Source organism: Xiphias gladius, chromosome 22 (assembly GCF_016859285.1).
Source record: "Xiphias gladius isolate SHS-SW01 ecotype Sanya breed wild chromosome 22, ASM1685928v1, whole genome shotgun sequence".
Lineage (NCBI taxonomy): Eukaryota > Metazoa > Chordata > Actinopteri > Istiophoriformes > Xiphiidae > Xiphias > Xiphias gladius.
Window position 1 is genome coordinate 24,903,914 of NC_053421.1, and position 27,573 is coordinate 24,931,486.

At 38.2% G+C, this 27,573-nt stretch overlaps 2 protein-coding genes across 4 annotated transcripts in view; both read left to right on the forward strand.

Moving 5' to 3' along the window:
- The first annotated feature begins 3,611 nt into the window (after positions 1-3,611).
- LOC120783657 (cysteine-rich venom protein) lies at positions 3,612-11,248 on the forward strand. Of its 2 annotated transcripts, none has more exons than XM_040116778.1 (9): positions 3,612-3,799; positions 4,080-4,163; positions 4,645-4,648; positions 4,948-5,048; positions 5,921-6,011; positions 6,372-6,514; positions 7,515-7,603; positions 7,788-7,870; positions 8,016-11,248. In XM_040116778.1, the coding sequence occupies exons 2-9, from the start codon at positions 4,104-4,106 to the stop codon at positions 8,150-8,152; spliced, it is 708 nt and encodes a 235-aa protein (XP_039972712.1). In that variant the 5' UTR covers positions 3,612-3,799; positions 4,080-4,103; the 3' UTR covers positions 8,153-11,248. The 2 variants fall into 2 exon arrangements, with proteins under 2 accessions (XP_039972712.1, XP_039972713.1); XM_040116779.1 differs by having other exon boundaries at positions 3,685-3,799; positions 4,101-4,163.
- Positions 11,249-12,919: 1,671 nt separating this feature from the next.
- LOC120783708 (inactive phospholipase C-like protein 2) overlaps positions 12,920-27,573 on the forward strand; it is a 43,591-nt gene continuing 28,937 nt past the window's right edge. For both annotated transcript variants that reach the window (XM_040116858.1, XM_040116857.1), the window contains exon 1: positions 12,920-13,376. In XM_040116858.1, the coding sequence (XP_039972792.1) occupies positions 13,110-13,376 (267 nt within the window). In that variant the 5' untranslated portion in view covers positions 12,920-13,109. The remainder of the gene's footprint in view (positions 13,377-27,573) is intronic.

Genomic DNA, 27,573 nt, shown 5'->3' on the forward strand with positions numbered 1-27,573 from the left:
AAAAGCTACTTTACAATTTTAGTGTTAATTTATGAACATACCTCCTTTTATTATTCACAAACAGAATCTGTCGGCTGTGTCCAGACTCTTGAGCGGTGCGCATGCATTCAGTGGTATTCTTCTTTTTGCCTAAGATAAGGTACCTGAATTCAGCAAGAGGGTCGAACAAGAAAAGGTTTTCAACAAAAGACTTCAACCTTTCTCACATAATTTTCGCAGAGCCACGCCACATTAGGTTGTCAGTTTTCTGCCCGGGGTGTCCGCCTGTAGCTGCACTCAGGGCTGTCTGGCATTCTATTCGGTAATGGCTACTATTACTTTAAATGGTTTGCCTTCATTCTTACTTCATGGGAAGAGTTTTTGTTCCAAGAGAAGCATATCTGAATGAACACAATGCCGTGAGTACAGAGCAACACAAAGCACTACACCCATACTTTCCTTCATCACATAGAACATCTATTACCATTGAGAGGGGTCGAACAAACTGACTGTGGGTCGCATTTCGTATTGTACTGCTAGTTTGCGGCTTATGGAGCTGGGTTCACACACATTGTAGCTTTATCAGATATCTCTCAATTTAATGTTACGCCACCTTCTGGACTTGCGCCAAACTTGATATCTTAATATTTAGCCGCGCCAGAGGCATAGCTCTTGAGATGGCAATGTCAATCTGTCTGTTGGTTGGTCTCACACCAGTTGGACTTTGGTCCAGACTGCAATATCTCAGCAGCAAATGGATGGATTGCCATTCACTTTTGTACAGGAGTTTATGGTGTCCCTCTCTAGCACCACCACCATGTATGCATTGAAATATCTCTATATCAACCAGATGGATTGGCAGAAAATGTTGGACAGAAATTCCTGGTGCCCAGAAGATGAATTCTATTGATTTTGGTGAAGTCCCTGATGAGAATGGTTAGAGCCATTGCCAGGGTTGTTTTTTCTCTCTGGTTAAATCGTAACTGGGACAGAACTTTTCCTTTAAATAGAAAAATAAACCCGGGATCAAGTCAAAAAATTCACGGAGGGAAAATTTTACAGTTAATTGTTTTTCTGTTGTAGCAGTAATGAGAAAATGTTCTTCATCACAAGGGCCATTACAGGAGGTGTAAAAAAAAAATCATAATTTTTGGGATATTATAGAATCAAAAAAATGTTTATTCAAAGAATCTATACATAGTACATAAGAAAGAAAATTATGAGAAAACAAGACTAAGCATACTCCATGAGGCAAACTCAAGTAGAACTTGTCTTTGACCAGTGTGACTGTTTGACTCCAACTACCCATTGTACTCAATAGCAAATAACACAATAATGCATTAAGCAAAGAGGCGATAGCAGCATAATGTTTATTGTGCATTGAGACACGTAATCAAGAATCAACAGAGAGGAATATGCTGTATTCAGAACATGCAAGGTTGCTTGAGGATAAATATTTGCTTTGTACACACATAGCTTCTCACAGTGTCAGCAATCCAAGTCGTTTCTTTACTTCACACAGTTAATCTATAGAAAAAAACTGCACAATTGTCCTCTTACTTCTTGAAAATGGTTGAAAAACTAAATTTAAAATAGATAATAGTACTGCATGTACCCCACTTTATTTAAAATGTCCAAATAAAACAAATTAAATATTACAGGTAGGGTAATGGGAAAAAAATGGGTATAAAATACTCACATATTTATTGTGGGAAGAAAAAGTATGGGAACCCTTTGGAATTACCTAGTTTTCTCTGTCAATTGTTCATGAAATGTGATCTGATCAACATCAAAGTCACAAGTGTAGACACAGACAATGTGCTTCAGCTAATAACACACTAACTATCAATCCTTGTGTCTTTACTGAACACACCCATTAAACATTTCCAGTGCTGGAGGAAAAAGCATTTGAACCCTTGGATTTAATAACTGGTCGAACCGCCTTTGGCAGCAATAACATCAAACAAGCTCTTTCTGTAGCTGTGGATCAGACCTGCACAACATTCAAGTGAAATGTTTGACCATTGCTCCTACAGAACTGCTTCAGCTCAGCCATATTCTCAGGATGTCTGTTGTGAACGGCTCTCTTGAGGTTATTCCACAGCATTTATATCAGGTTGAGGTCTGGACTCTGTCTGGGTCACTCCAAAAGGTGGCTTTTCTTTGTTTGAAGTCATTCTGTGATAGATTTGCTTCCATGTTTAGGGATATTATCCTGCTGCATCACCCAACTTCAACTGAGCTTCAGCTGGCAGGCCAGCCACCCTGACATTATCCCATAAGATACTTCGATAAACCTGGGAATTTATTTTCCCCTCGATGATGGCAAGCTGCCCAGGCCCAGAGGCAGCAAAGCGGCCCAAAATCATGATGCTCCCTCCACTGTACTTCACTGTTAGGATGATGTTTTCATGTTGGTATGCGGCGCCCTTTTTACCCCATACGTAGTTCTGCGTGTTCTTCCCAGACAATTCAACCTTAGTTTCATCAGTCCACAAAACATTTTCACCGTAGTGTTGTGTAGTGCCAAAGAAGTGCTCTTTGGCAAACACCAGGCACATTGTGAGATTTTTTTGGAGAGCAGTGGCTTCCTCCATGATGTCCTGCCATGGACACCATGCTCAAAGCAACCGTGCAAAGTGATTTGTGTATGGTAGACTCATAAACAGAGATGTTAACCAGCTCCAATGATTCCTTTAAGCCTTTAGCTGTTGCTCTTGGCTCCTTTTTTACCTCATTGTTCATTCTGTGTTATATCTTTGGGGTCATCCTAGCTGGGTGTCCCCTTCTAGGGAGAGTGGCCACAAAACAAAATCATCTCCATTTATAGAGTTTGTCTAAGTGTGGACTGATGAATATCTAAACTCTTTGAGATTAGTTTGTTATCCTTTCCAGTTTGATGCACATCAACAATTCTTGAATGTAGGTCTCCTGAGATCTCTCTTTTGCATGCTTGACATCAGCAGATGCCTCTTGTGAATAGCAGACCCAAAATGTTTGAGTGCTTGTTATAAGTCAAAGTAGCTCTAGCTCCAGCCTCAAATCTGGTTTTCATTGAGTGGACTCAATTTTGTTTAATAAGTTACATTATTGAAATAACCTTCCCAAAGTTAGCAATAAGTCCAACATTTATTTTTTTGATTATATAACATTTAAGATATGTTATCTCATATTTCACCTCGAAGCTGGTACTGCTATTTCAAAGACAATCTTTCTGCATATTTCTTTGTTTGTTTTATTTAAGCAAACAGGCAACAGTCACAATCACAGCATACTACAATGGTTGCTCGCAATTATAAGCTTCATAAATAGAAAAATTGGACAAAAAAAACAAACATTTCCAGCCCTTACTCCTTACACATTGATCAGAAACACCTTTCTAATGTGCTGCTTTTTGTGCCAAAGCAAGCTATGGGTCCATCATCAGCCTACATGAGCTCCATGACTTTCATCCATTTACATACAGGACCATACAGTTCTATCTTGAAATCCACCAGTGTTCATTTTCTTTTATTTACCCTGACCTCAGGTGGCTTTCCTTTTTATGATGTGTAAACTTGAGCCAATACATCAGCTAGTCACTAAACCCTGCAGCTTACCAATTCCTTGTTTACTCCCTGTCAGTTGCACTCTTCAAGAAAAAGCCTCTTCAGTGCTACGTGGTAGACTTGTTTTTGTCACCACTGTGCAAAGCCCTGGTTAGGGCTACATCATTAACAGCCGGAGGGGGAATGTGCTGTATCTTTGTCTACAGTGGGTCTATAAAAGGAAGGAGAGGAAAGTGCCAACTCACCTCCACCTCCTGAGGACCCAGGTGCAGGTATGTCTCCCGGTTCAGGGGTTTCCAGTCCCTTCAACAGCAGCATGTTCATTATGTAACCTTTATTTTTGATTAATTGCTTTTTTTCTGTCTTTCTTATTTTTTAATAATTTGTTGGACATAACATTTCAAATGGAAAAATCAATAGAGATACAAATAAGAATGCTATTTGTGTATCAATTGACCTTGATTCTACTAATAAAATGATATGTCAAAAAATCATATTGTACATAAAAATATTATAAAGTCTTCATTTTGCCTTGTTTTCATTATACTGTAGGTGTTTTTGCTTTTTGTTTAGAAAATGTTTGCATTCCTGATTTGCATCTTGACACTGCATCAAGTGCAGTCCACCTCTGTTGTGGTGAGTAGAGGGGTCAGACGGTTTTGAATACTTCAGGAAGTTGTAACCCAATACATTTTTTGTGTTTTCAGTATTTCTCTTAGGCTGGAAAGTATGTTTTCAGTTTACAGATTTGAGGTGCTATTATTTCACTGAAGTGTTTGAATTTTGTGATTTTTTTTAAATTTCCCAGTGATATACAGCACATTAATATCATATATTGCCTAGCCCTACTTTAAGCATTAATAACTAATGGAACATTATGAAATAACATGTCTATACAATGAGTCAGTCTTTTTAATTTAAATACTAATAATGCTTCTGTATTTTTAGTTGAGCAAAATTCAGCTCTTAATCCAACATAATTGAATCGTATTACAAATATTTCTACATAAGAAATCTACTTTTGTATTTTCACTCCTGTGTTTCACTGATGAGAACCTAACTTGAATCTCTTATCATTTTCAAATGTACCTTGCTGCATGCCACGGTGTGTCCACAGCAAGGTAAGCACAAAGTTAAATGCATCAGGCATGTTTAAATTTACTTTAACTTTATTTACCAAACATCGGCTCGGAGATCCTGCCAACAAGTCTCCCAATCAGATTATTGGATTTGACAAATCCCGTCTGTATGGTCTTTTGTTATGTTAAGTCGGAGTAATTTCAGAGAAATCAAACCAGTTTGTGACTCATATCATGGACATTAAGACACTTGAGCAAACATCGCGCTTTATGATGTCTTTAATCTCGTGTTTACACACATGTTTTTGTGCATGTCTGGCTGTGTCTGTGCGTGCATGCAGACATTTGCCCAGGAAACACAGCGGTTCAGGCTGAGATCGTTGGCCGGCACAATGCCTTCAGGAGAGCGGTTCAGCCGTCGGCCTCTGACATGCTGATAATGGTCAGTCCTGTTTCTTCTTGTACAATAAAAGTGGCTAAGATAATATATGCAAATAATATTCAGCATTTATTTTCCCTTGTTTGTGCGAAGGAAAAAAAACAATAAAGTGGTTGAGATGTTCTGCACATGGTGCGTGAAAATCATAAAACAATAATGAGCAGCTTTTCAAAATCCGTATTGAATAGTTTGATGGTTAAGAGCTGACTCAACCTTAATTGTTATAATGCAGTTAACCTCCTTTAATTGTTCAAGCAGATTAAAACCATAGCCTGTGCAGATGTTACAAATGATTTACAAATGCTATTAGAAATTTGGAAATACATTCTGACTATGGGCTTTCAGAAATAACTATAATGACTCTAAAATGTCATTTTTATGGTTATTACAGGTGACAAATGTCATTTTTTATTGAACGAAATCAACATCTTCTAATGTATTCAGTGTAGGGAACTGAAATCAAGTACTACAAATGCACTGTACACAGTTGAAAATCCATCAATCAATAGGAAAATGGAGACGTTTCATTTCCTTTCCAAAAAAGCTGGATGTCTGGAGGAGTAAGGTTTCCGCAGAAGAGTAAAAAGAAAAATCACATGTTTATATTATAATTCAGTTTGGGCTTTGGGCTGTATGACAGGACCCCAGCTGGTCTCAAAGCTGAAGGCCACTTGAGTCAAAACCTTTTTATATTTTAAGGGTTGGAATGAAACATATTTTGAAATGGTGTCAGTCTTTCAAATCACAGATGATCCAGTTTGCAAAACCAACATCTTGCAAGAGAATGGATCTTCATCTACATTATTGGTGTTGGTTTGAAATGAAACTCTTGATTTGTTATTGTACTTTATTCTTTTTTTTTTTTTCCTCTACAGAACTACAGTCAGGAGGTAGCAGTCAGTGCTCAGGCCTGGGTTGACAAATGTATTCTGGCTCATGGAGCCCCCAGCACCCGCATGCTTAATGGTATATCCTTCCTTTATTCCTCCTCTCCCCTTGTTTCCCCTTCACTTTGCTCCATATACCATACGCCAGAACCTTAAGTATTACCTTAGATACACTACGGTTGCCTTTGAAACGACTGACCTTTAGACTGATGGTCAGATTCACAGCGAACATTATCTTATCTCCAGTCTTAATACCCTCTTTTAAAAACAAATTACATGGAGTAGGATATGTTGTCGTTAGGAGAGATTATCATCAATGGGCATTTTAATGACAACTGCTTTATGTAAATAATGTAATATACTGGCACATGAAAACAAAACTGTATATTTGGAGACATCCATTAACCAGTGCTGCCATTTCTTTCTCAACACTGAGCAGGATATGAATTAGGTGAGAATCTGTTCTATTCATCCTCACCTTACTCATGGACGGACGTCATCAATGCCTGGCACAGTGAGGTGTCACACTACCAGTATCCCAATGGATCCACCAACAGCCAAGCTATCGGTCACTACACACAGGTAACACTTAGCATTTCATGTCAGGGTAACAGTAATGGGCTGACAAAGATAATTGTGGAGGTTTTTAAAAAACAAACAAACAAACAAACAAAAAAACAACAACAACAAAAAATACCAAGTATGTTTTAGTGGAGGGTATAACAAGAGGTCATACTGGATTTTTTCTGCTTTGAAACTGGATGGTTATTTTTTTAAATAAATTAAAGTGGCTACAATAACAATAGATCAAATGACTACCTGTATGTCAAAGGGGTTGCCTGTAGTGATGAACGCACAGAGAACTGTATTGGTGAATATTGACCTTACATTCAACAGCTGGCTAGAAACACAGCTCCAAACAAAAGTTAATGTTGCTCTGTATCTGCTGGATGTGTAAATAAGCAACTGCAGTTTACAAGATGATTATATGTCAGCGTTGTGTTCACAACTTGTTTCTGTTGCCCCCAAATGGCTAAAAATTTAGTTATTACAGGTTTATTGCAAGTCCAATAGATTAAGGAGCTGTATTTTCCCCTAAGCTCTACCATTGGTTCATAAAAGTGCATTGTAGCTTTCTGTAGCTGCTGAATGTTAATTTGATTTCATAACAGATGGTTCTAGTTTTGAAGTGCATTTTTTTAGGTCATAAATATTAGTTTTTTTGGTGAATTGTCTGTACAAGATGAGTATGAACAGTTCATATCCTTCTAAAATATTTGGAGAGATTGCAGTTTTCAAAAAGCAGTAATTGTTCCACCATAAACAGCCATTATTGTGTTTTTATAGTATATCTCTTTTACAGAAAACAAGTGAACATTTTTGATCAATTTTCACACTTTCACCACAAATTAACCCACGCAACAGAATATATTGCTCAAGTGTTTGAAGAATGACATATTTAAAAAACGGAGCAAAACATGAATGAGTCATGAGTGTTCGGAAAGTCAAAATGAATTTCAGTTCAGAAGTTTCCAAATTAAAGCGGCACTGAAAACCACAACTTTTTTGTTTTTGCTGTCAGGTGGTGTGGAATAGCTCCTACAGAGTTGGATGTGGAATGAAACTGTGCCCTAACAACATCTATTTCTATGGCTGCCACTATTACCGAGCGTATGTTACCCTCATTCACCCTCCACATGCTTAAATACCATGACTTTGTTTTACATAGGAGAGACATGTAAATCTGAGAGAGCTTAACATGGCTTGAGGAAAAATATTTGAAATTGTCTATATATTTAACCGGAAGTCCTTTCAGAGTCAAATAAGATAATAATATTTGTAATTTATTTAACAGAGGAAACTTCAGGGGATGGCCGCCTTATAAGGCTGGACCCCCATGTGCTTCCTGTCCCAATGCCTGTGAAGACAAACTCTGCAGTAAGTAACAGATACTGTGACAAATACACAACGTGCATTCTCTGTATGGCAAATAGGATGTTATACTAAAAGGAACATTGTCTACTGAGGTAGACAGTAGAGATTGGGCTAACCTCTTCGTCGCTGTGTTTGTTCTTCATTTCAGCCAACCCTTGTCCTTACATAAACAAGTACATCAACTGTCCAACCTTGAAAGACACGACTGGATGCAGGAATAAGCTAGTGTCCGCCTGGTGTCCTGCTTCATGCAAATGCACCAGTGAAATCATTCCAATTGCTTAAAGATAAACCCTCCAGGCTACAAACTTTTTGTACTTTGACTTAAACTTTTCACACTATGCACATCTTTTTTGGGTTCTCTGTCTGTGAAGTAAGCTTTAGAACTGATTTTTTAAAGTTATCTCTAATCAAAACCCTTCATTTCACCAGAGAAAACATCCACATTGTTGCATGCACTTCATGTTGGATTTCAAATGTAAATTTTATACATAAGCCTTATGAATTTTCATTACATATATAGTGCGAGTACAAATACACATGCTGTACTTTAAAAGCCACTCAAATCAAAATTGAAAGAAAAAATGTTTCACTTTACATATATACACTCAGATAGATTTTCTACATCAAAACTTGAATCAATATATATATATATATATATATTTTTTTTTTTAATATATGTCATTGTTATAACCATTTGTGTGGTGAAGTATGGAAGAAAAAAACAAAAAAACAGTGTGTTTACACTGCTTGGAGACCATACTCTGATGTTAACAAATGTTGACCAGGGTTGACAGATTGCACCCGACTGACTGTCAGTCCCACGGCGATCTAACATCATCACTTAGGTAAAATAAAGAAACATATTTGCATATTTTTTGCTTTATGTACACCAAAGGCAATAAGATAAATCAACTTCAATCACCAGATGAACCACCTGATGCTCATCTTTGCTTCAGTGTGTAAATGTTACAAATTCCTGCTTTGACTGGCCAACAACTTGTTCAGTGTTAAAGCTGCACTAATCAATATTTTTGTATTAAAAATGGACCGAATGACTATGTGTAATGTGAAAGGAATTGCTCATACTGACAAAACCTCAGAGAATCATCAACCGACTCTGCAGTTTCCCTCAGCAGATCACCAGATCTATCTGGTTAATGTCTTTCAGCTCATTCTTTTGGTTTAACTTTACTGTTTTGGTTCACTGTGACCGCTCCCCTGAACCTGATCTCCAGCAACAGCAGGCAGCTGAAGATAGCTCTGATGAACCCACTGTACACTCGCTTCAGAGCACCAAATGGCAGAGGGATAAAGTTAGGTACTAGCAGATGAACATAGTGCAGCATTTAGCAGCTAAAAAGACAGCTACTTTTCTCAGGAGTTGATGGAGACCATTATTGGACCTAAATTCAATATTGGACTAATTTTGGACTTAATCTCCCAATGAATGCTAATGTTGCCATGTTAAATAGGCAATTATTTGTTAACTGTTGTTTTTATAGCTTGTTGCACTGCCACCAAGACTGTCAGCTGAACACCAGCAACTTAGCCAGGGTGAGCGGTTGGGACTGCCAGTGCTGTGGTAATGACTGCTTATTGACTAGTGCAGCAGCTAACAGTAGCCAGTGGTGAATGTCTGTCGCTATAAAGTTCAACAGACAGCTAGCCAATTGTCTAAAATTGTACAGTCCTAATGAAGTGGTAAGTTAAAACTAGAGTCTAAACATTTTTACACAAATTCTAGCAAAGATGACAAAGCACTGACAGCCACGACACTGTCAACCAGAACAGGTGCAGCCAGACAAAAAAATAAATAAATAAAAAAAAAAAACCCTGATTCACCTCTCTCAAAGGCAAAGCACACAGAGCGTCTCCCGGTAAATGTGCCATTTTTAGTGTTAATCATCCTCTGGCACACAGATTGAGAGGGAAACTGTTTTAGTGCAGTGACTTGCATAACAGTTGCCAACAGAAAGGTTGGTGCCAACTCCTCTGTGACAGCCAGAGCTGGGCCAAGTCTTTCTGCGACCCTAAACACACACATAACACCACACCACCGTGCCCCATCTTCAATATTATTATAAGTGATATCAAAGATAAGAGATTTCTTGATCAAGGAGACATACTTCGAGAACTCATAACCTTTCCCTTAACATCACTCGACTTTCACACGTTTGGACTGCTTAGTCTTCCTGCTGGTAGGACGTACAATTTGACGACAACAAAATCCACCAAGATTTTTTTTTGATACTGCAGGCGATGAGCATACAGCTACATCTACAGCTACCTTCGTACATACTGATGTAAGACATCAATGATGCACGAAATCATGCAGGGCAAATATCATCAAAACACTCGTATCTTCACCAGCTTGGATTACTTCCTGTTAAGACCTATTAAACTATTGAAAAGCAATATGCCATGTCACTGTGTCACTAAACAGGCTAGCCCTAGATCAGTGGTTCGCAGGGTGAGGGTCGCAAGATAAATCTAATATGGTTAACTGGTCAGGAACCACAAAACAACTAAACAAAACACGGATATCTGCTACAGAAAGTCATCTTCTTGTTTGTCTTCTCGAATTATTGGGTAATTTAACCTCTTTGGTTGATGTTTTCACAACCAGAAGACATGCAGCATGCACTGCTTTGTATACCAGCAGATGGCTCTGTTGCACAACTCACCTGAGCTGCTTCTGTATTCCACAATATTTAGTTTCTCTGCCTTCATCCGAACCATTGGCCTGTGAATAAAATGCATCAAATAATGTAGAATAGTGTGTCTCATCACTCACTCTTGGTGTCTCCTATGCAGGAAGCTATAATTTAAGCCTTTATCAACTACATGTAAGACAGGTGTTGCACCATGTGTGACTGATATGTCAAAGACCTTGGTCATCTCCAAGAACTGATGATTTGTGATGACTTAGTTTGTTCACATAGGATACAGTGAGGCTTTATTTTCACAAGAAATCTGATGCAACAGCACAAGGGGCTGTTAGGGCTATTGCTTCACCACTGAGATTAGTCCACCGTCTCTATGCACTGTCCACATAAAGAGGAAGACCTGACACAAAATGTGACTCTAAACAGAAAAAAATTGTCATGTGAGCCTTTTATGGGAGATAACTGCTGTCCTTGAGGGATGCTATATGTAGCCTCTGAATACAGCTGACATCAATAGCGGCAATAGCATTACTACAGAAGAGGAAAAATATAAAAGCTGATCGCAGAATGATGTTTTTCAAGCACTCTTATCTTCAAGGGTACCTTAAGTTTCCTGGACAAAGCCTACTACATGTGAAAATGATTGAGTTGTTGGCGTCTTTTAGTATTTATAACATCTTTCGCGTAGGCTATTTGTGGAACATGTTCAGGGATATCTCAAAATAAAGGTAAATAAAAAATAAAAACAAACAGTTTGTGTTTTGTGCTCTTCTATTTGTTGTTGTTTGTTTGGTGTGTTAGTTTTTTTTTCTTGTTTTCAGGCATTTTCTTCTTGAGTTTTGTTTTGTATGTATCATCGTGTCAAATTTTGTCTTTTTGCTGTTTTGCATGCATTTCCATGTTAAGTTTTTTGTTTTTTTTCTGTTTTGTAGCCTATATATTTTCTTGTTGGCTTTTGATGTTTTGTATTTTCTTGCTGAGTTTCGTGTTGTTTGTATGTATTTCTAGTTCGCTTTTGTGTGTTTTGTATGTATTTTCTTGCTGAATTTTATTTTTTTGTGACGTTTTTATGTATTTCTGGTTGACCTTTTGCGTTTTATGCCGTTTTGTATTTTCTTGTTGACTTCTTGTCAACAACCTCCCACCTAGGGTAGGGCACTGCAGACCAAATTAGACTGAACGCTGTGTGGTTTTGGTCCGTATGCTATAGCCTATACTTGTCCCTATAAAAATAAAACACACGGTAAGAAATAAAAACATAAGCAGTGAAGGGGGGGAAAAGAAAAAAACGCAGATGGCATATTTGAGCGACCAAAAAGGATTGGGACATATGAAACGTGTATTTGTGAGGTCCAGATAAAATTCCTTCAGTATGCAGTACACTGTGAACTGTGTGTAGCATGCAGGCCTAATTGTTGTGTAGAAACGCGAATAGGAGGCGGTTCCCGGTGTCGGTGAAAAGATAATTAGGTATGATTGACAATACAGCCTGTTTTGCCTGTCGCGCGTTCATGACACAGACACAAGTTTGTTCCTAAGAAACGACTCCTCTGCGTGACGGTCTATCAAGAAGCGCTTCCGAGCCGGACACCTAACGGCAAATCGAGGGATAAGTTTTTATTTTATTTTAAACTTTAAACGGGATAACCACTGACGGTCGAGTGACTGGCGGTGGGGGGGGGGGAATTCCTCCCTTTGTTAGCTAACCAGGCTAACGAGAGGGGTCGCAGTGACTGGACTTTGAGTTGGTTTTTGAAAACTAACTAACTAACTAGCTAGCGAGCGAGTGCGGTTAGCCAGCTAGCTAACTAGCTCAGCCCAGACACCGAACGGTAGTCTGGGTCCCTTCAGCTGCAGCAACAACTTAAAAGGAAGACCGTCCTTCCCATGGAGAGAAACGGCTGTTCAAAAGGCAAGTACATAGAGCTCCCAAACGTTACATTAAACAAATCATGAACTGAGAAGTTAACATGCTTTTTTTTTTTTTTTTTTTTAAATTTAAGTAACTTAACGTTACCGATCACTGGAAAGCTGAGGAGGGTGGGTTAGTGCTGCTGTAAAAAAAAATGCCACATTGTTGAAGGGTCTGTGGGATGAAAACGGTGGAAATGTGCTAAAAACTTGATGAAGTATTCGAAAATAAATTTTAAAAAATGCCGGTTGTGTGCCTCTTAGGCTGCATTAACAATGACAGCGTTCACTGATTGTAAGTTGTACATCCGCTTTCGGTGCACACGAAATCTGAGCACTGAACGCTTCGGCTCCATGCCTTCTTCTCATGGCTGTAGGACGCTAAATAGCTGCAACTGGTAACGTTACCGCTGCTGTAACGTAATGTCATGTTGCCTAATTATGCTAATCGCAGTGGTTTCTCTTCACAGAGCACAATGCACGGAGCAAGCCCCCCTGTCTGTAGGAACCTGACAGATACGTGCAGCGGGAGATGATATGGCAGAATTTCGGGCAAATGTTACAACGAGGCAATAGGCCAGTCAGGAAATTGGAGTAAAGCTGAAACATAAGGCTTTGCTACCCAGCAGCTTGCCAGCTTGTGTGTGTTTGTGTGTGTGTGTATGCTCGAAGTGCCTATGGCGGAGTTTGGGCAGGACGGCAGCCTTCCTCCATTGAATCTTGGGGATACGACCGTGCCCAGCAACGAGGCAGCTGGCAAGGCGCATTGCGAAGTGTCGGTCTTGAATGGAGACTGTGGGATATCAGAAAATATGGTCGGCTCAGGATCCCTTGTCGCTCCTGGCAGCCAAGCCGGGGTGGAAACCGCCAACACCTCTGTCGGATTTGATGCCAAAAATGAATTACCACGCAGGAGCAGCATTATCAAGGTAAGCCTTGAAGTTAAAGTGTCCGTGTTATGCCATTCATTCTGGTGAGCTAGCCTTCCCATCTACAATGAACATAGTATTGGAAGTTAAAATGTAATACCCTGCTCTCATTTTATTAGTCTTTTTGAGTACAGCATTTGCCTGTTTTTCAGTAACCTCGCCTATAACATGAGTGCACCTAACATTTTCAGTGAAATAGGTGGTTTTCACATTAAAGGCCAGTAAATTGATCTCCAAAAGCACATCCTGTACTAGGGGCTGAATATTTTGCATAGAATTTTTATAGCACAGCTCCTCCTTAGTCCAGAACATAAATAATCTGGCTGTAATGTGTATGCCTGTAGAGGCAGGATAAGATGATCTTTATTGTTCTCAGAAGGGGAAAACAAAGTGTCACAAGAGCAGACAAGCAAAGGAATAAAGCGGTTAAATATCATGTCAGAAAAATAATACATCCAAAACTCTTATGTGCATAAGAAGCATGTGTTTGAAAGTACTATGCTCAATATACTAATTTAGAAGCTAAAACAAGTACTCTATACAGTTTAATATCGGAGATTTAAAACACGTATGATAAAAATTGCACATGGATGAAAGTGGTCGGAGTTAAATGGAGATGTTTTGGGGGGATGTTTAGAGAGCAGCAAAGAAAGCAAATGGCATAAATTAAGGTATTGCACTGGATTGGCAATGAGACAGTGTCCATAAAGCGAATAGCAGTGTGTATATACAGCTGAGTCAGTTCAGTACAGCAGCAGATAATGTAGAAAGATGGTGGTTACTGATAATTAAATAGCATGCAGGGCCACTGAATGTTTGTATGTTGACTTCAAATATGCACGGAGTAATGGGAGTCTGCCTCAACACTGTTAAGGTGTAGTACACTGTTTGCGGAATATGAATGTAGTAGTGAGTAACACAAGTGAATATCGCATATTGCTGGGAAAGAGACTGTTGTCCTGGTGTTCAGAGAAAATCCCTGAACAAGACACTCCGGTCTCCTGGATGCTCTTATGACACTGCTGAAATGTAAACATGTACACGTTTCAGAGGGCAAATAACATACATACCTTTAACTGTTTAATATCTATAAACGATTTGGTCTCAGAATTAGTGTTATTAGTGTAACTTTTAGCATAAAGCTTTGCATTTTATTTTACTTGTGTCTTGGCATGGACGTCGAGAGTATTGCTTAAGGGGCACCAAAGATCATGCAACGTTGACACATTGCATCAATCCACTGCATGTTGAATGCCCCAGAGACATATTCTGTAGCTAATGTCAGCAACTTCTTAATGTAAGTCTTGGCTCTGCTGCTGTCGCTGTCATAATGACAGTCATAAGACTGTAAAGGGACAAGTTTGAAGATGGTGAAGGGGAGATACTTGGCTGTACCGAACAAAGGAATCATTATTCTCTACAATGTAATTATTGTCAAAATTGAATGTACACTACGCCTACAGGACATTATCATAGCCTCGACCCAAAATAGTTCCTGAACGAAATGTCCTAAATGTATGACTCTTGTCTTGATGTATACATTTGGCTTTTCGAGGTCAGTAAATCAGTGGTCAGAGTCAGGGATTTAATTCCCTCTAGGGCCAGCTAGATTTAAAATGCACGAGGGAGTGTAAGGAATTTGTTGAGAAGCACATTTCAAATGGCAGTGTCTGGTGTGTTTGAGTGAGGTTGTGGGCTTAATTGTTCATGTGCAAAAATCAATACAATAATTAGGTCTATGATTTGATACCTCAGTGAGATTTCTCTGCTTTGGGTACATTCTCCAGCAGTGGACAGGGTTTAGCAGCTCACCTTTTCGCTGGCAGGTTTTACAGGCCACACATTCTTGGCACATTGTGGGTGTTGAACTTTGACGTCCCCTCTGCCTGGAGAGTGCCAGGGTATCCATGCATACAAGAAGTCATTCTGAAATGCTCAGTGACCTAAGTTCAATAAATGCCATATCAGACAAGACAATGAAAGCCTTCATGACAAGACTTATGAAATGCACAACCAGTCAGTTTGAAATGATTTTGTTTGCTCAGCAAGGCAGCACACAGACGGATAAATGTCCAATGAGTCATAACAGAGATGATGACTTCTGATAAGTTATAGCCAAAATAAGAGTCACATTATTTTAGCTTTAAGAGAACATTTAACAACACTCTTTCCAAGGTGCGGTTGTAAAATATATAATATTTAAATAAATATTTCGTAGCTTGAAACTTTTTTTATATGAGGATATTGTGAAATCTAGTTATATATTAATGCTACTCATACACCAACAAACCAAAAAGAAATAGTTCATTTTCTGAATTGACTGATGTGAAAGTGATTTAGACTTGACTGATTTATACTTATTAATGTATTACAATAACACTTTATTAATAATGTGGAGACGGTGAACATATATTACTTTTTAAAATGAAAGTCGTGAAAATTGTAAGCAGCACTATAAGTCAATTTGGATATAGAAAGAAAATATGATGTCATATCCTTCATTTTTTTCTTGTGTGAAGAAAAACACAGAATTGCCTATCTGAAGGCTATCAAGCAAATCAAATATTCAGCAAGCCATGGCCTTGTCTGCATGCCAATATTTCCGTGAAGGCAGTTGTTGCTTCTGACAGCTATGATTGATCGAATATTGCACTGAGACAGTGGTTGTGAAGTGTTTGACCAGTGTTAACAATGTAGCCTGTTTCCCACTGTCAGTCAGAGCCCCCAGTTCTTGTTAAAAAGCTTCTCAAGTGATGGGAGGATCTGGTGAGGACAACACCAACCACATTTTAATAGTAATACTCAGCTATAATACTCAGTGCTTAAAACAGCCTGACCTCTATAAAGGTTTCTGTCTAACATATTTAGTGGTGTGGGTGTTTATGCATGTGTGTGGTGAGAGGGCATAAGCTAATGGAACATCTAAACTGGCATCTTGAGACCTTTTCCCAAAATTGCATGTGCACTGTCTGAAAAAAGCTAAACCTACAGTTGTTGGTTGACAAAATAACACCTTTGCAAAGCTCTTAATTTAATGGTTACTCACTGGTGAACTTAAATTGATACTCCACCCAAAGTCTGCACTTACCCTCCCACTCATCCTTCCAATGATGGCATGTTTTCAAGCACCAATATATCCATAGAGGCTTCTCTAAACTATTCATATGCTCGGTATATTTTAAACTGTTGTTTTTGTAAAAATAATGCCAAATACACTACGTCTGTGTCATCCATAATGAAACACAGAAGCCCTCTTTTGGGAAAAGTAACCAACTTTTTTGGACATGCTGAGCATACAGTATGAATGACTGTACAATGGATAAGAGCATTGTGCTGCAGGAATGGTTAGAGAATTATTTATGGATATTGTAAATAATTTGGAAAAGATTTTAACATATTATTTCCAGTTAAACACAACATATGACCACATCCTCACTGTGAATGATGAAACTACCAGTGTTTACAGCCAACTACACAGGGTTGGATAGTCTGAGACATTTTGGGTGGAGTAGCACTTTAAGATAACTTCTTTTTTTCACCAGAAATGTAATTACTTACACTAAGGAGGTTTGTTAGTTTTGTAGAATATTTTCTAAACTTGAAAATTAAGCAATGGATCAAGACACAAGTAATTAGTGTTTGATTTTGTGACAGAATTTTATATATATATATATATATATATATATATATATATATATATATATATATATATATATATATATATATATATATATATATATATATATATATATATATATATATATATATATATATATATTAATCATTTTCTTATGAACTGCTGCACTTATTTGAATGGAAAAACCACATACTCCATAACTGCACATCAACTTTAGAGATTTGTGCAGCCTTGCGCACTTTGAGTGCTTTTGATTTATAACTTTTCATGTTCTCAATATATCAAATGAGTTAGTTTAAATGCTGGATGAAAGATGGAGCTTCTATGTTTAGGTTATGTAGCGAATATGTGATACTAAAGCACTTAAGCATAGCTTAAATAATTGCTTAGATGTTTACTAAGCCATTTAAAACCAGGTCTTCACCAGTAAATTGTAAACATGTTGTATGTGGGTGGCCAGTGGCAGGAGAAATAATGAACCCATGGCTACACTTTTTTTTCCCACCTCACTTCTCACCAGAGATCATTTTTGAATAAAGAGTGTCCTTCCATTGCTTTGTGAATAGCACTTATTTCACAGCTTTGGTAGGAGAAGAAAACAATCTTAGCTTAACAGGGTTTTAACGTAACCTTGTTAAAGAAAAAACAATATTGCATTAATAATGGTAGACCAGCAGTGCTGTGAGTCCAAACAAGTTCCTCTATGGGCATCATCATATTGTATCATATTATTCAGTCAGGCCGCGTGTCAATACAGACGCATTACTCTGACTAGATTCCCCTCTTCAACATTCGCCTCTTAAACATGTTTTAAAGGTGAACTCCTGTATGATGAGGAGAGACAACAGGTTTAAGAATATCAAATTTATAGAAGCCTCAATATCTTGTACTTGTATATTGTAGGTGTTGGTTGTGTTTGTAGTGTTTTCATGAACTCTTGGAAATGTCATTGTCTTCCCCTTCTGTGCTTTTCTTGCTGTTCCAGTTCAGCTTTTTTTTTTTTTTTTTTTTTTTTTTGTACTAAAAGACAATTCTAAAAATTCTGTCATCTCTGTGTCAGGTGACATAACGTTTCCACGATGCATCTTCGCACTCTACAATGTGCATATCTAAATTTATGTTTGACAGTAATGATTCGAGATCGGGTTTCCCATAACTTTAAGACTTGGCAGAGTCGAAAGTCAGTGTTAGGTTGTGGATTCACTTTGAATACTTGGTATTTACACTCAACGAGCACTTTATTAGGAACACCATACTAGTACTGGATAGGGCTTCCCTTTGCTCTCAGAACAGCCTGAAATCTTCGTGACATGGATTCCACAAGATACTGGAAACATTCCCTTGAGATTCTGGTCCATGTTGAAGTGATTGCATCACATAATTTCTTCGTCAGTTGCACATTCATGCTGACAATCTCCCTTTCTACCATATCCGTAAAGGTGTTCTATTGGATTTAGATCTAGTGACTGGGGAGGCCACGGAAGTCCACTGAACTCATTGTCATGTTCATGAAACCAGTTTTAGACAACTTTTGATTTGTGACATGGTGCATTATCATGCTGGAAGTAGCCTTTAGAAGATCCTGAATTGTGGCCATAAAGGGATGTACATGGTCAGCAACAATACTGAGATAGGCTGTGGAATTCCAACCATGATTGTTTGGTATTGGTAATATGGGACCAAAAATATGCCAACAAAACCTCAAACCATTACACCACCACCAGCCTGGATGGTTGACAAAAGGCAGGATGGGTCTGTGGATTCATGCTGTTGCTGCCAAATTCTGATCCGACCATCTGCCTGTCCCAGCAGAAATCCAGAATAATCAGACCAGGCAACATTTTTGTAGTCTTCAACTGTCCAGTTTTGGTGAGTCTGTGCCCACTGCAGCCTCAGATTTCTGTTCGTAGCTCACAGAAGTGGAAGCGGACGTGGTCTTCTTTTGTTGTAGCCCATTCCAAAGGTGGCGCTGCTCTGCGGCTGACACGCACATGAGAGATGCTAGGTTTGCAAATGCTCAACAACATCTGTACTTCTTCAGGAAGCTTATAATTAATATATTTTAAGATCGATAGAACAATGCTGACAATGTTTTATAAGACCTGCATTCAAAGAATTTTGACCTTTTGTATCCAGTGCATTGTCTGTGCAAAACAAGAACAAATTGGACAGGGTTGTGAAACTGGGTGGCAAGATAAGTGGGGAACCAATGTGCTGTATTACTTATATGACAGACCACGAGATCATAGCAGATCCACTGCACCCTCTATGGTCTGAATATGTGCTCATATCTTCGAAGCAGTAGTATAGCATGCCTAGGATGTGGACAAAAAAAGGCATCACATCCTTTGTCCAACACAGCATTCAGCTGCTTAACAAGCTTTGATTACATGGTCTGAATCAGAATCTGCATTTTAGCACTTCTTGAGCTTGCACCTGATGTCCTTTATGTCCTTTTTTATGTTATATTTTGTGCTGTCATGTATGATTGCTGACGTTCTTTATATCCTTTTGTCCTTTCTGTGCAAAACAAATTCTCTGAGGGGCAATAAAGGTTTAGTTCGTTTGTTCGTTCATTCATTCATTCATTCATTCATTTATTCATTCCACCATTTGTAGATGCTTTTCTGCTCACCACAGTTGTAAAAAGGGGTAATTTGAGTTACCGTAGCCTTTCTGTCAGCATGAACCAGTCTGGCCATCATCTTTGGCCTGTCTCATCAACAAGGTGTTTCCATCCGCAGAACTGCTGCTCACTGGATGTTTTTTGTTTTTGGTACCACTCTGAGTAAACTGTAGACTGTTGTGCATGAAAAACCCAGGAGATCAGCAGTTTCAGAAATACTCAAACCAGTCCATCTGGCACCAACAATCATGCCACGATCAAAGTCACTGAGATCGCATTTTCCCCCCATTCTACTGTTTGACTTGAACATTAACTGAGGTCAGGACCCGTATCTGCATGATTTTATGCACTGCACTGCTTCCACATGATTGGTTGATCGGATTATTGCATGAATAAGCAAGTGTACCAGTGTTCCTAATAAAGTGCGCAGTGAGTGTATTTTGATATGCACGCATTTTAGGAGTGCTTTTTTTGAGTCAAAGTGTTGTAGTAATAAAATATTAATTTGTCAATTTAAGTAAAGGGATGCTTTCAGGATGTCCACTGTATATAAGTTGTTTTGTGCTCTGTATGGTTAAGGCTAATGTTGTCATCAAGTGTTTCCATTCCGCAGTCTGATTAAATGTGGTAACTAATTACTGTTTTATATACTAAAATACATTTGTCCATGGGAGTACCTTCACTGGAATGTTTAAATGTACAGGCATTGCTTTCCTTATTTTGTTTGACCAACAACAGAACTGAAGCAAGGAAAATTAATTGGCGAAAAACAATTTCTTCTAAAATGACTGTCCATGTGGCCTTAAGCAAGAAAGCTAACTTTGTAATATTCACACTGAACATTAATGTTCAGTAAATTCCCTGAGTAGAAAAAGTAAATCGAGAGACTTTGGTGATGCAAATGTTGTTGATATTGACTAGAATTGTCAAATTAATTATTCACGATGTCATTCTAGAAACCACCACTTAAGTGTTATGACTGACTTCGCCACCATCATTTAGCCTAAATCTCCCAACAGATTGATGTTTTACCCAAACTCAACTTGTTCTTTTACTTCAGAGAGGGACTTGCTGAATATATCTTTGAGCAATGTAGGTTGCATGCTTGAGTGAATTCCAGTTACCCAAACCAATGCCACTGGCAGTTGATGTGGCAATTTATTAAGTCTTTTGACAGCCATCCTTGATACAGGGTCCTGCTGCTGTCTCAAATTCACTCACTGGCCGGTCTGTGTTCAAGGCAACTCACAGCAGCACTCGGTCACTTACTTGAATCACTGCCTATTTATTCATCAGCTTAGATATCACAAGTGCTGCTTGCCTTACCCAGTTATTTCAAGGGTAGCTAAAATGACTTGGCAGTGATTACAGTTCTGCGACATTAATGGTAGGAGTGGTTCTACGCCCATATGATGTTGCGTTATTATGTTCACTGTAATAATCAGTGAAGCACAGCAAGGAGAATACATATTTAAACATCAACATGGACTTAAATGATAAATAATTATGTTTCTACACCACTGTCATACATTAAAATCCCAGAGTCAAGGCTGTGACTCAGATGTTAATAAAAGACTTTTAATAAGCGCAAGGCTGACTGTCACTCCTAGAATGTATGTTTAGGGTTTTAACAAGGTTTAGGGATTCTAAAGTGCTGATGCATAATTAAGATAATCCAGACTAAAAGTGTCATGATATTGTCAACTTTTATGGTAATTGCTGTAGACCTAAGCTGCAACTTTTTTCAGTTGTTTGAGGCATTTTTCAACCAAGAATGAAAAAAGAAAAATCATGGTTCCAGCTCCTCAAATCTGACAAATTGCTGCTTTTAATTGTCTTAACGTTATAATAAACTGTATATCCTTGGGGTTTTAGACAAAACAAGATGGGTGGTGACATTATCTTATGTTCTTGGAAGTGTAATGGGTGTTTTTCACAGTTTTTCTGATGTTTTTTGGATTAAATCATTTATCAAATAATGGAAAAGATAACAGGGAGATTATTTCATTGGGGACGTAATTGTTAGTTGCAGCTCTACTGCAGACAAGCTCTTCACTCCATTGTCGTATTAGTGCTTAAATTTAGATAGTTTCTTTGGATAACAAATGTCATTTCTTGCACTCTAAATATTTGAATATTTAATAAGACTATCCATATACTGGTCAACCATGAGAAAATCTTAGTGTTTATATTATTTATAACACTGTTTACTGTGAGTCCTCTCTCAATGTAATTTGATCACATCGACAAACTTGTTCTTGTTGACTTAACGAACTGGAAAGCTCAGTTTGAGGAAATCGCAACCTGAAGTCATGCCAATGTCTACATCTGTTTGCAAGGAACGTGTAACATATAACAGCTATTCTGTGGTCACTTTCATCCATAGTAGGTGCCATATAAATGATTGACACTTTGAACAAAAGTAAAGATTAAAATGATCAATTTTTATGTAGTACTATATTAACATTATTACCAATATACTCTGATATTAACTGTATTTAAATCAATTCTATGTTGATTTGATTGCAATTAAATTGACCAGGTATTTGTTATTCCTTGTGCCTCACCACTGTCTTGCATTGCTGTTCAGCCTTAATAGGCCTCATGGATGACTTTGTTAAGCAATTGTTGCAATAATGACAATGTTGGCTGTGGAAATCTTATGCAATTGGCAGCTAATAGACTATGTTAATTTTACTCACAGTGCAGGCAGAACGGTTGAAGCTTGCCAGTGTTCTGAAACTGCCCCATCATGGATGCCTTATCAGAAGCAGAGTTGTGCTGAAGCTGTTCTGTCCCTCTTGTTTGGTCTGAACTGTGACATGAAAGTTTAGTTTGATCTTTCTCCGGTTGAGGTCTGATCAGAATTTGAATTAGGTCATTTTCAGCAATTGCAGTGTTGACCTGACTCAAATAATGTGTAAATGCTTTAAGGTCTGACCTGATTGAAAAAATTAAGTGGTGTACACTGTTACATTACACTAGTCATCATTAAATGGGTAATCAGCATTTCTAGTTATGTTTGTCAAAGTTCAGTTTGATCAAGATAATGTTTTTTTTACTGTTTTAGTGTGCTTTAGTGTGCCTACATCATTCAGCAACCTAAAAGGGCTTCATTTACAAACGTTAAGTTCTAAGTAAAATTTCAGTCTTACCTAATTTCATCTCACATCTTTGTGTATGGTCCGAATTTACTCTAAGACGAATGGGGAAAAAAATGTAGAAGCTAGTGGTCTGGGGCAAATTACCCTTGTTTCAGTAATTTTCTATTACTAATCAGTATTAACTATTCTGGCATACTTAAGTGTAGCAGTTTATATCTCTGGGTTTTCCTTGCTCAACATAAAATTAAAGTGGTAGCTTTTAGGCTATGGGGGGAACTACATTATGCAAACAGCTGTTTAGTACCTCAGTTCTGTGTTTTGAAAGTGTGAGGCTCACCCAAACACTAATAACAGTTCCAAACTGATATCACAATAGTAGTACTTGTCAAAGGTTGAGGTTTATTTGTAGTGGTTGAACCCAGAGGGGGAACTGGGAAGGTCCAGGCTCAACACTTAAAGGTTAACTGCAAAACAATCGCATGCTCACTAACTTTCTATTAGGTTGGTCTTTCTTCTACTCAGTCAACAGCAGATGAATTCTGGCAGACTTCCCTGTTAATTTTCAATGAGGACGTTGTTGAAAACCGTTGTTGAACTGCTGTAAACAACTACTTTTAATGGAAAGTAGCTAAAGTAGCTAAAATGAATCGCTATGACAGTTGAAATTTAGCTCAGGTGCCTCCCATTTCTCTTTTATCATCTTTGGGATGTTTCTACACCTTGTTTGGAGTCACCTGTGGTAAATTCAATTGATTGGACATGATTTGGAAAGACACACACCTGTCTATATAAGGTCTCACAGCTGAGAATGCATTTCAAAGTAAAAACCAAGAAGCCATGAGTTGGAAGGAACTGCCTGCATAGTTCAGACACAGGATTGCGACGAGGCACAGAATTAGGGAAGGCTACAAAAAAATTGTGCTGCATTGAAGGTTCCCAAGAGCACAGTAGCCTCCAAATTCTTAAACGGAAGAAGTTTGGAACAACCAAGACTCTTCCTAGAGCTGGCCGTGCGGCCAATCTGCACAATAGGGGGGAGAAGGGCCTTGGTAAGAGGTGACCAAGAACCTGATGGTCTCTCTGTCTGACCTCCAGAGATCCTGTGTGGAGATGGCAGAAACTTCCAGAAGGACACCATTACTGCAGCACTGCACCGATCTGGGCTGTATGGCAGAGTGGCCAAACGGGCCTGTCCTCAGTGAAAGACACATGAAAACCCCCTTGGAGTTTGCATAAACACACCTAAATAACTCCCAGACTGTGAAAAACAAGATTCTGTGTTCTGATGAAACGAAGATTAAATTGTTTGGCCTCAATACTAAGCGTTATGTCTGGAGGAAACCAGGCACCGTGCATTATTTGCCCAATAGCATCCCAACAGTGAAGCATGGAGGTGGCATCATCATGCTGTGGAGGGGTTTTTCAGGTGCAAGGTAAGGGACACTGTTCGGGGTTGAAGAAAAGCTGAATGGAGCAAAGTACAGAGATATCCTTGATAAAAACCTGGTCAAGAGTGGTCAGGACCTCAGACGGGGCTGAAGGTTCACCCTCCAACAGGACAGTGACCGTAAGCACATAGTCAAGACAATGCAGGAGTGGCTTAGGGACAACTCTGAATGTTCCTGAGTGGCTCAGCCAGAGCACAGACTTGAACCCAATCGAACATCTCTAGAGAGAACTGAAAATGGCTGTCCATGAACAGTCCCCATCCAACCTGACTGAGCTTAAGAGGATCTGCAGAGAAGAATGGCAGAAAATCCCCAAATCCAGGTGTACAAAGCTCGTTGCGTCATACCCGAGAAGACTTGAGGCTATAATCCCAGCCAAAGGTGCTTCAACTAAGTACTGAGTAAACGGTCTGAATAATTATGTCAATGTGATATTTCAGTATATCTTTTTTAATAAATTTGCCATGATTATTTGTTAGAATTGAGTGTAGATTGATGAGAAAAAAAATGAATTTGAATTATTTTAGCATCAGGCTGCAACATAACAAAAGGTGAAATAAGTGAAGAGGACTGAATACTTCCTGAATGCACTCATCAGCAGCTTATTGGTAACCACCAATCATCCTTTCAAGAGGCCATGGATTAATTACTGTATGTTGTTTTTTTTTTTCCCCCTCTTACATACACAGTATATAAAAGAAAGCTAACAAATGAACTTTTTTTGTATTAACTTGAGATGAAATAATGACATTAAAAGGCTTGTTTTGGTGTCAGAGAAGGTATTTAGTGTGCTCCTGTAGGCATGGAGCATAGTGTGCAACTTAATAAAGCATCAAAACTGTAAAGCTGCTTATTATTTTTACTGAATTAACAAATGAATTTATTGTAACTGTGGTTAATGGCTCAATCAATATTTGAAAACATGAGAGATTTTCTACCAAAGCTTAGAGGTAAAAAAATAAGAGCTTCTGATGTTGAACCTGGAACTGCTCCATAGAGAGCAGTCTGGAGAGAAATGGTGGTGAACAATTAACTCAGAACACATAAGGTGATTTATTTATTTATTTTTTCTTTTTTTTTCTTTCTTTCCCCCCTCTGGTAAATAGTATATTTTCTTTTTTCAGAACTGAAATACTGCCACAGAAAAGCACATTTGAGTATAAATCTCTAGGGATCATTTTCTGGTGTCAGCAAGTCTTTGGTTTTTAGCTTTGGGAAAGTGCTATTCACAATGAGAAATGGGACCTCTCTAGAGCATATGGACATCACAACACATTTCAAAGTGTCGTTATCTCTTAAATGCTTGTGCTAATTTTGTTGCATTCTCTTGTCACTTGTGCATATCCATTCAGCAGTGTTATGCAACAGAGTATTTGGTTTTAAGAGGTCAAACAATCTAGTGATTGAAGAGTGTTATTCTTTTGGTTCAGCTGTACAACCAAGGTAACCAAGTCCATTTGTCCGTTATATTACAGCAGCCAAAACCCCACAGATTTATAAAATGCATGGTCTGAATACTGACAAGACATAATTTTTGGACAAATATACAAGATGATAATGAACATATGCAATCTGTATAAATTAATAAAGATCAAAATAAAATAATGGAAAACCAGTCAACAAACTAAAACAGCATAAAGTCAAAGTGTGGGGAACGCATCTTAAATTGTGGTCCCTTTTCTTGTGTCAGCTTGTCTTGAGCTCCAACGACTGATAACTTCTAGTCACAACCACAATGTTCCAGAAATAAACATTACTCTCATATATGTTTGTTCAGGAAATGGCAGAGTTTTAAAAGTTTACTCCCAGGGTAGTCAGCTTCTTCACACTTCATTTGACCAACAACTGATATCATATGGTACAGAAAAGCAGCAGCTGGGGCTTTACAAGGTTTAAACTCCTGTGGGATTTGACTGCAGTGCAACTGGAGAACAATGTCTCCATATGCTATTTTAATCACACAACAAACTCTTTACCAGAAGATAGTTTATCTGTTACAATATTAAATGTTGAACCATAAAGTTACTGTAATGTACATTTTGGTGTCTTATTATTTATAATGTCTTACTGCCTTGATAAAATTATCACATTTTCACACACAGTTATTCAAATTAAAGGTAACGGTGCATTTATCAGGAAACAAACTTCTATCCCAACAAATTCAAGGTGTAAAGGGACATTTAATGTAGATTAAAAAAAACTATTTCCCTCCATGCCTTTCTCTCATCCCGTCTGGAAGAGGACAAACTTTGCTGGTGGAAGGGATATTTTTCTTGGCCTTGACAGCTTCATCATATTGTATTTTGTGGTATTGTTTTGTTGCTGTATGAATCTATGGTATTAAAGTGCTTCAAGCTGTCAAAAAGTGACTTTCATCACTCTTGTTGAAAAGTTTACACAACAGAATATACCAGCACAACACTCTCATCAGAACTGACTTTCGATACATTTATTTCCTCTTCCTTACGGTCAGGTTTCCTACTGACTCATTTTGTTCTAGTTTTTGTTGTTCCTCGTAGCTTTTTCTGTTACTGTGTTACTCACCCATCTTTATTTCACACATTAGATTTGTTTTCATCTCAGCCTCCTCTGTCTGTTGAACTTTTATCAGGTGGTGTTAACACAGTGTTATTATTTATTGATACAGCTTGGAAAGACACTTGCAGTGGTTAGTTTAATGGAAGCGATCTCCTTGCTAATTACTATCCAACAGAACTGCTATTAAGAACAGATGAGATTGCACATGGGTACGTATGTGACTCAACATTGCAATTCTTAATACATTTAATCATGCATCCCTAATCCTCAGTGTAACTCATAGACAACATTGGATTTAAGTATAATATAATCAAAGTGACTGACCCTGGTTGAAATGTTCCATCATGCATTGTTTTATGGATGGAGCAATGCTGTATATATTCCCTTTTGTTTTCTTTTAGCCTGCTTATAAACCCTGAGAGAATTTGACGCGCAGCAATCCAACTTTTTCTCCTTCGATACCGGTACTTCAACTCAGGGCATCTGCATATACCGAATACCAATCTAATACCAGTGCTTTTTAAAAAAAAAAAAAAATGTGTATACCTCTCTGTGTGGAACTCTTTAAAATTATTTTAACGTTAGGTAACATGAGGCCAGGGACTGGTGTGCCACTAAAAACTGCAGCTTGTTATAACTGAACGCAATGTGCATGAATGCAGTTGATGTTTATACTTAACACTGAATTTTATAATAGCATTGACAAAAAATTTTGCGTTTTGTTTGAATGTATTTAGTGTGGATAGGTCACGTCAACATAAAAACCCGACCCACTTGACAAGGTCAGTATTGGGGTCGATATCGCATATTGGTAACGCATTCCTAAATTTAGTCACCCGTGAGC

Bases quoted from the DNA above. Each gene is read 5' to 3' on its own strand.
- LOC120783657 (XM_040116778.1), top strand. From the start codon at position 4,104: ATGTTTGCATTCCTGATTTGCATCTTGACACTGCATCAAGTGCAGTCC. The intron at 5,049-5,920 runs GTCAGTCCTGTT...TTTCCTCTACAG, and splicing joins CCTCTGACATGCTGATAATG to AACTACAGTCAGGAGGTAGC. The intron at 6,012-6,371 runs GTATATCCTTCC...AACACTGAGCAG, and splicing joins CAGCACCCGCATGCTTAATG to GATATGAATTAGGTGAGAAT.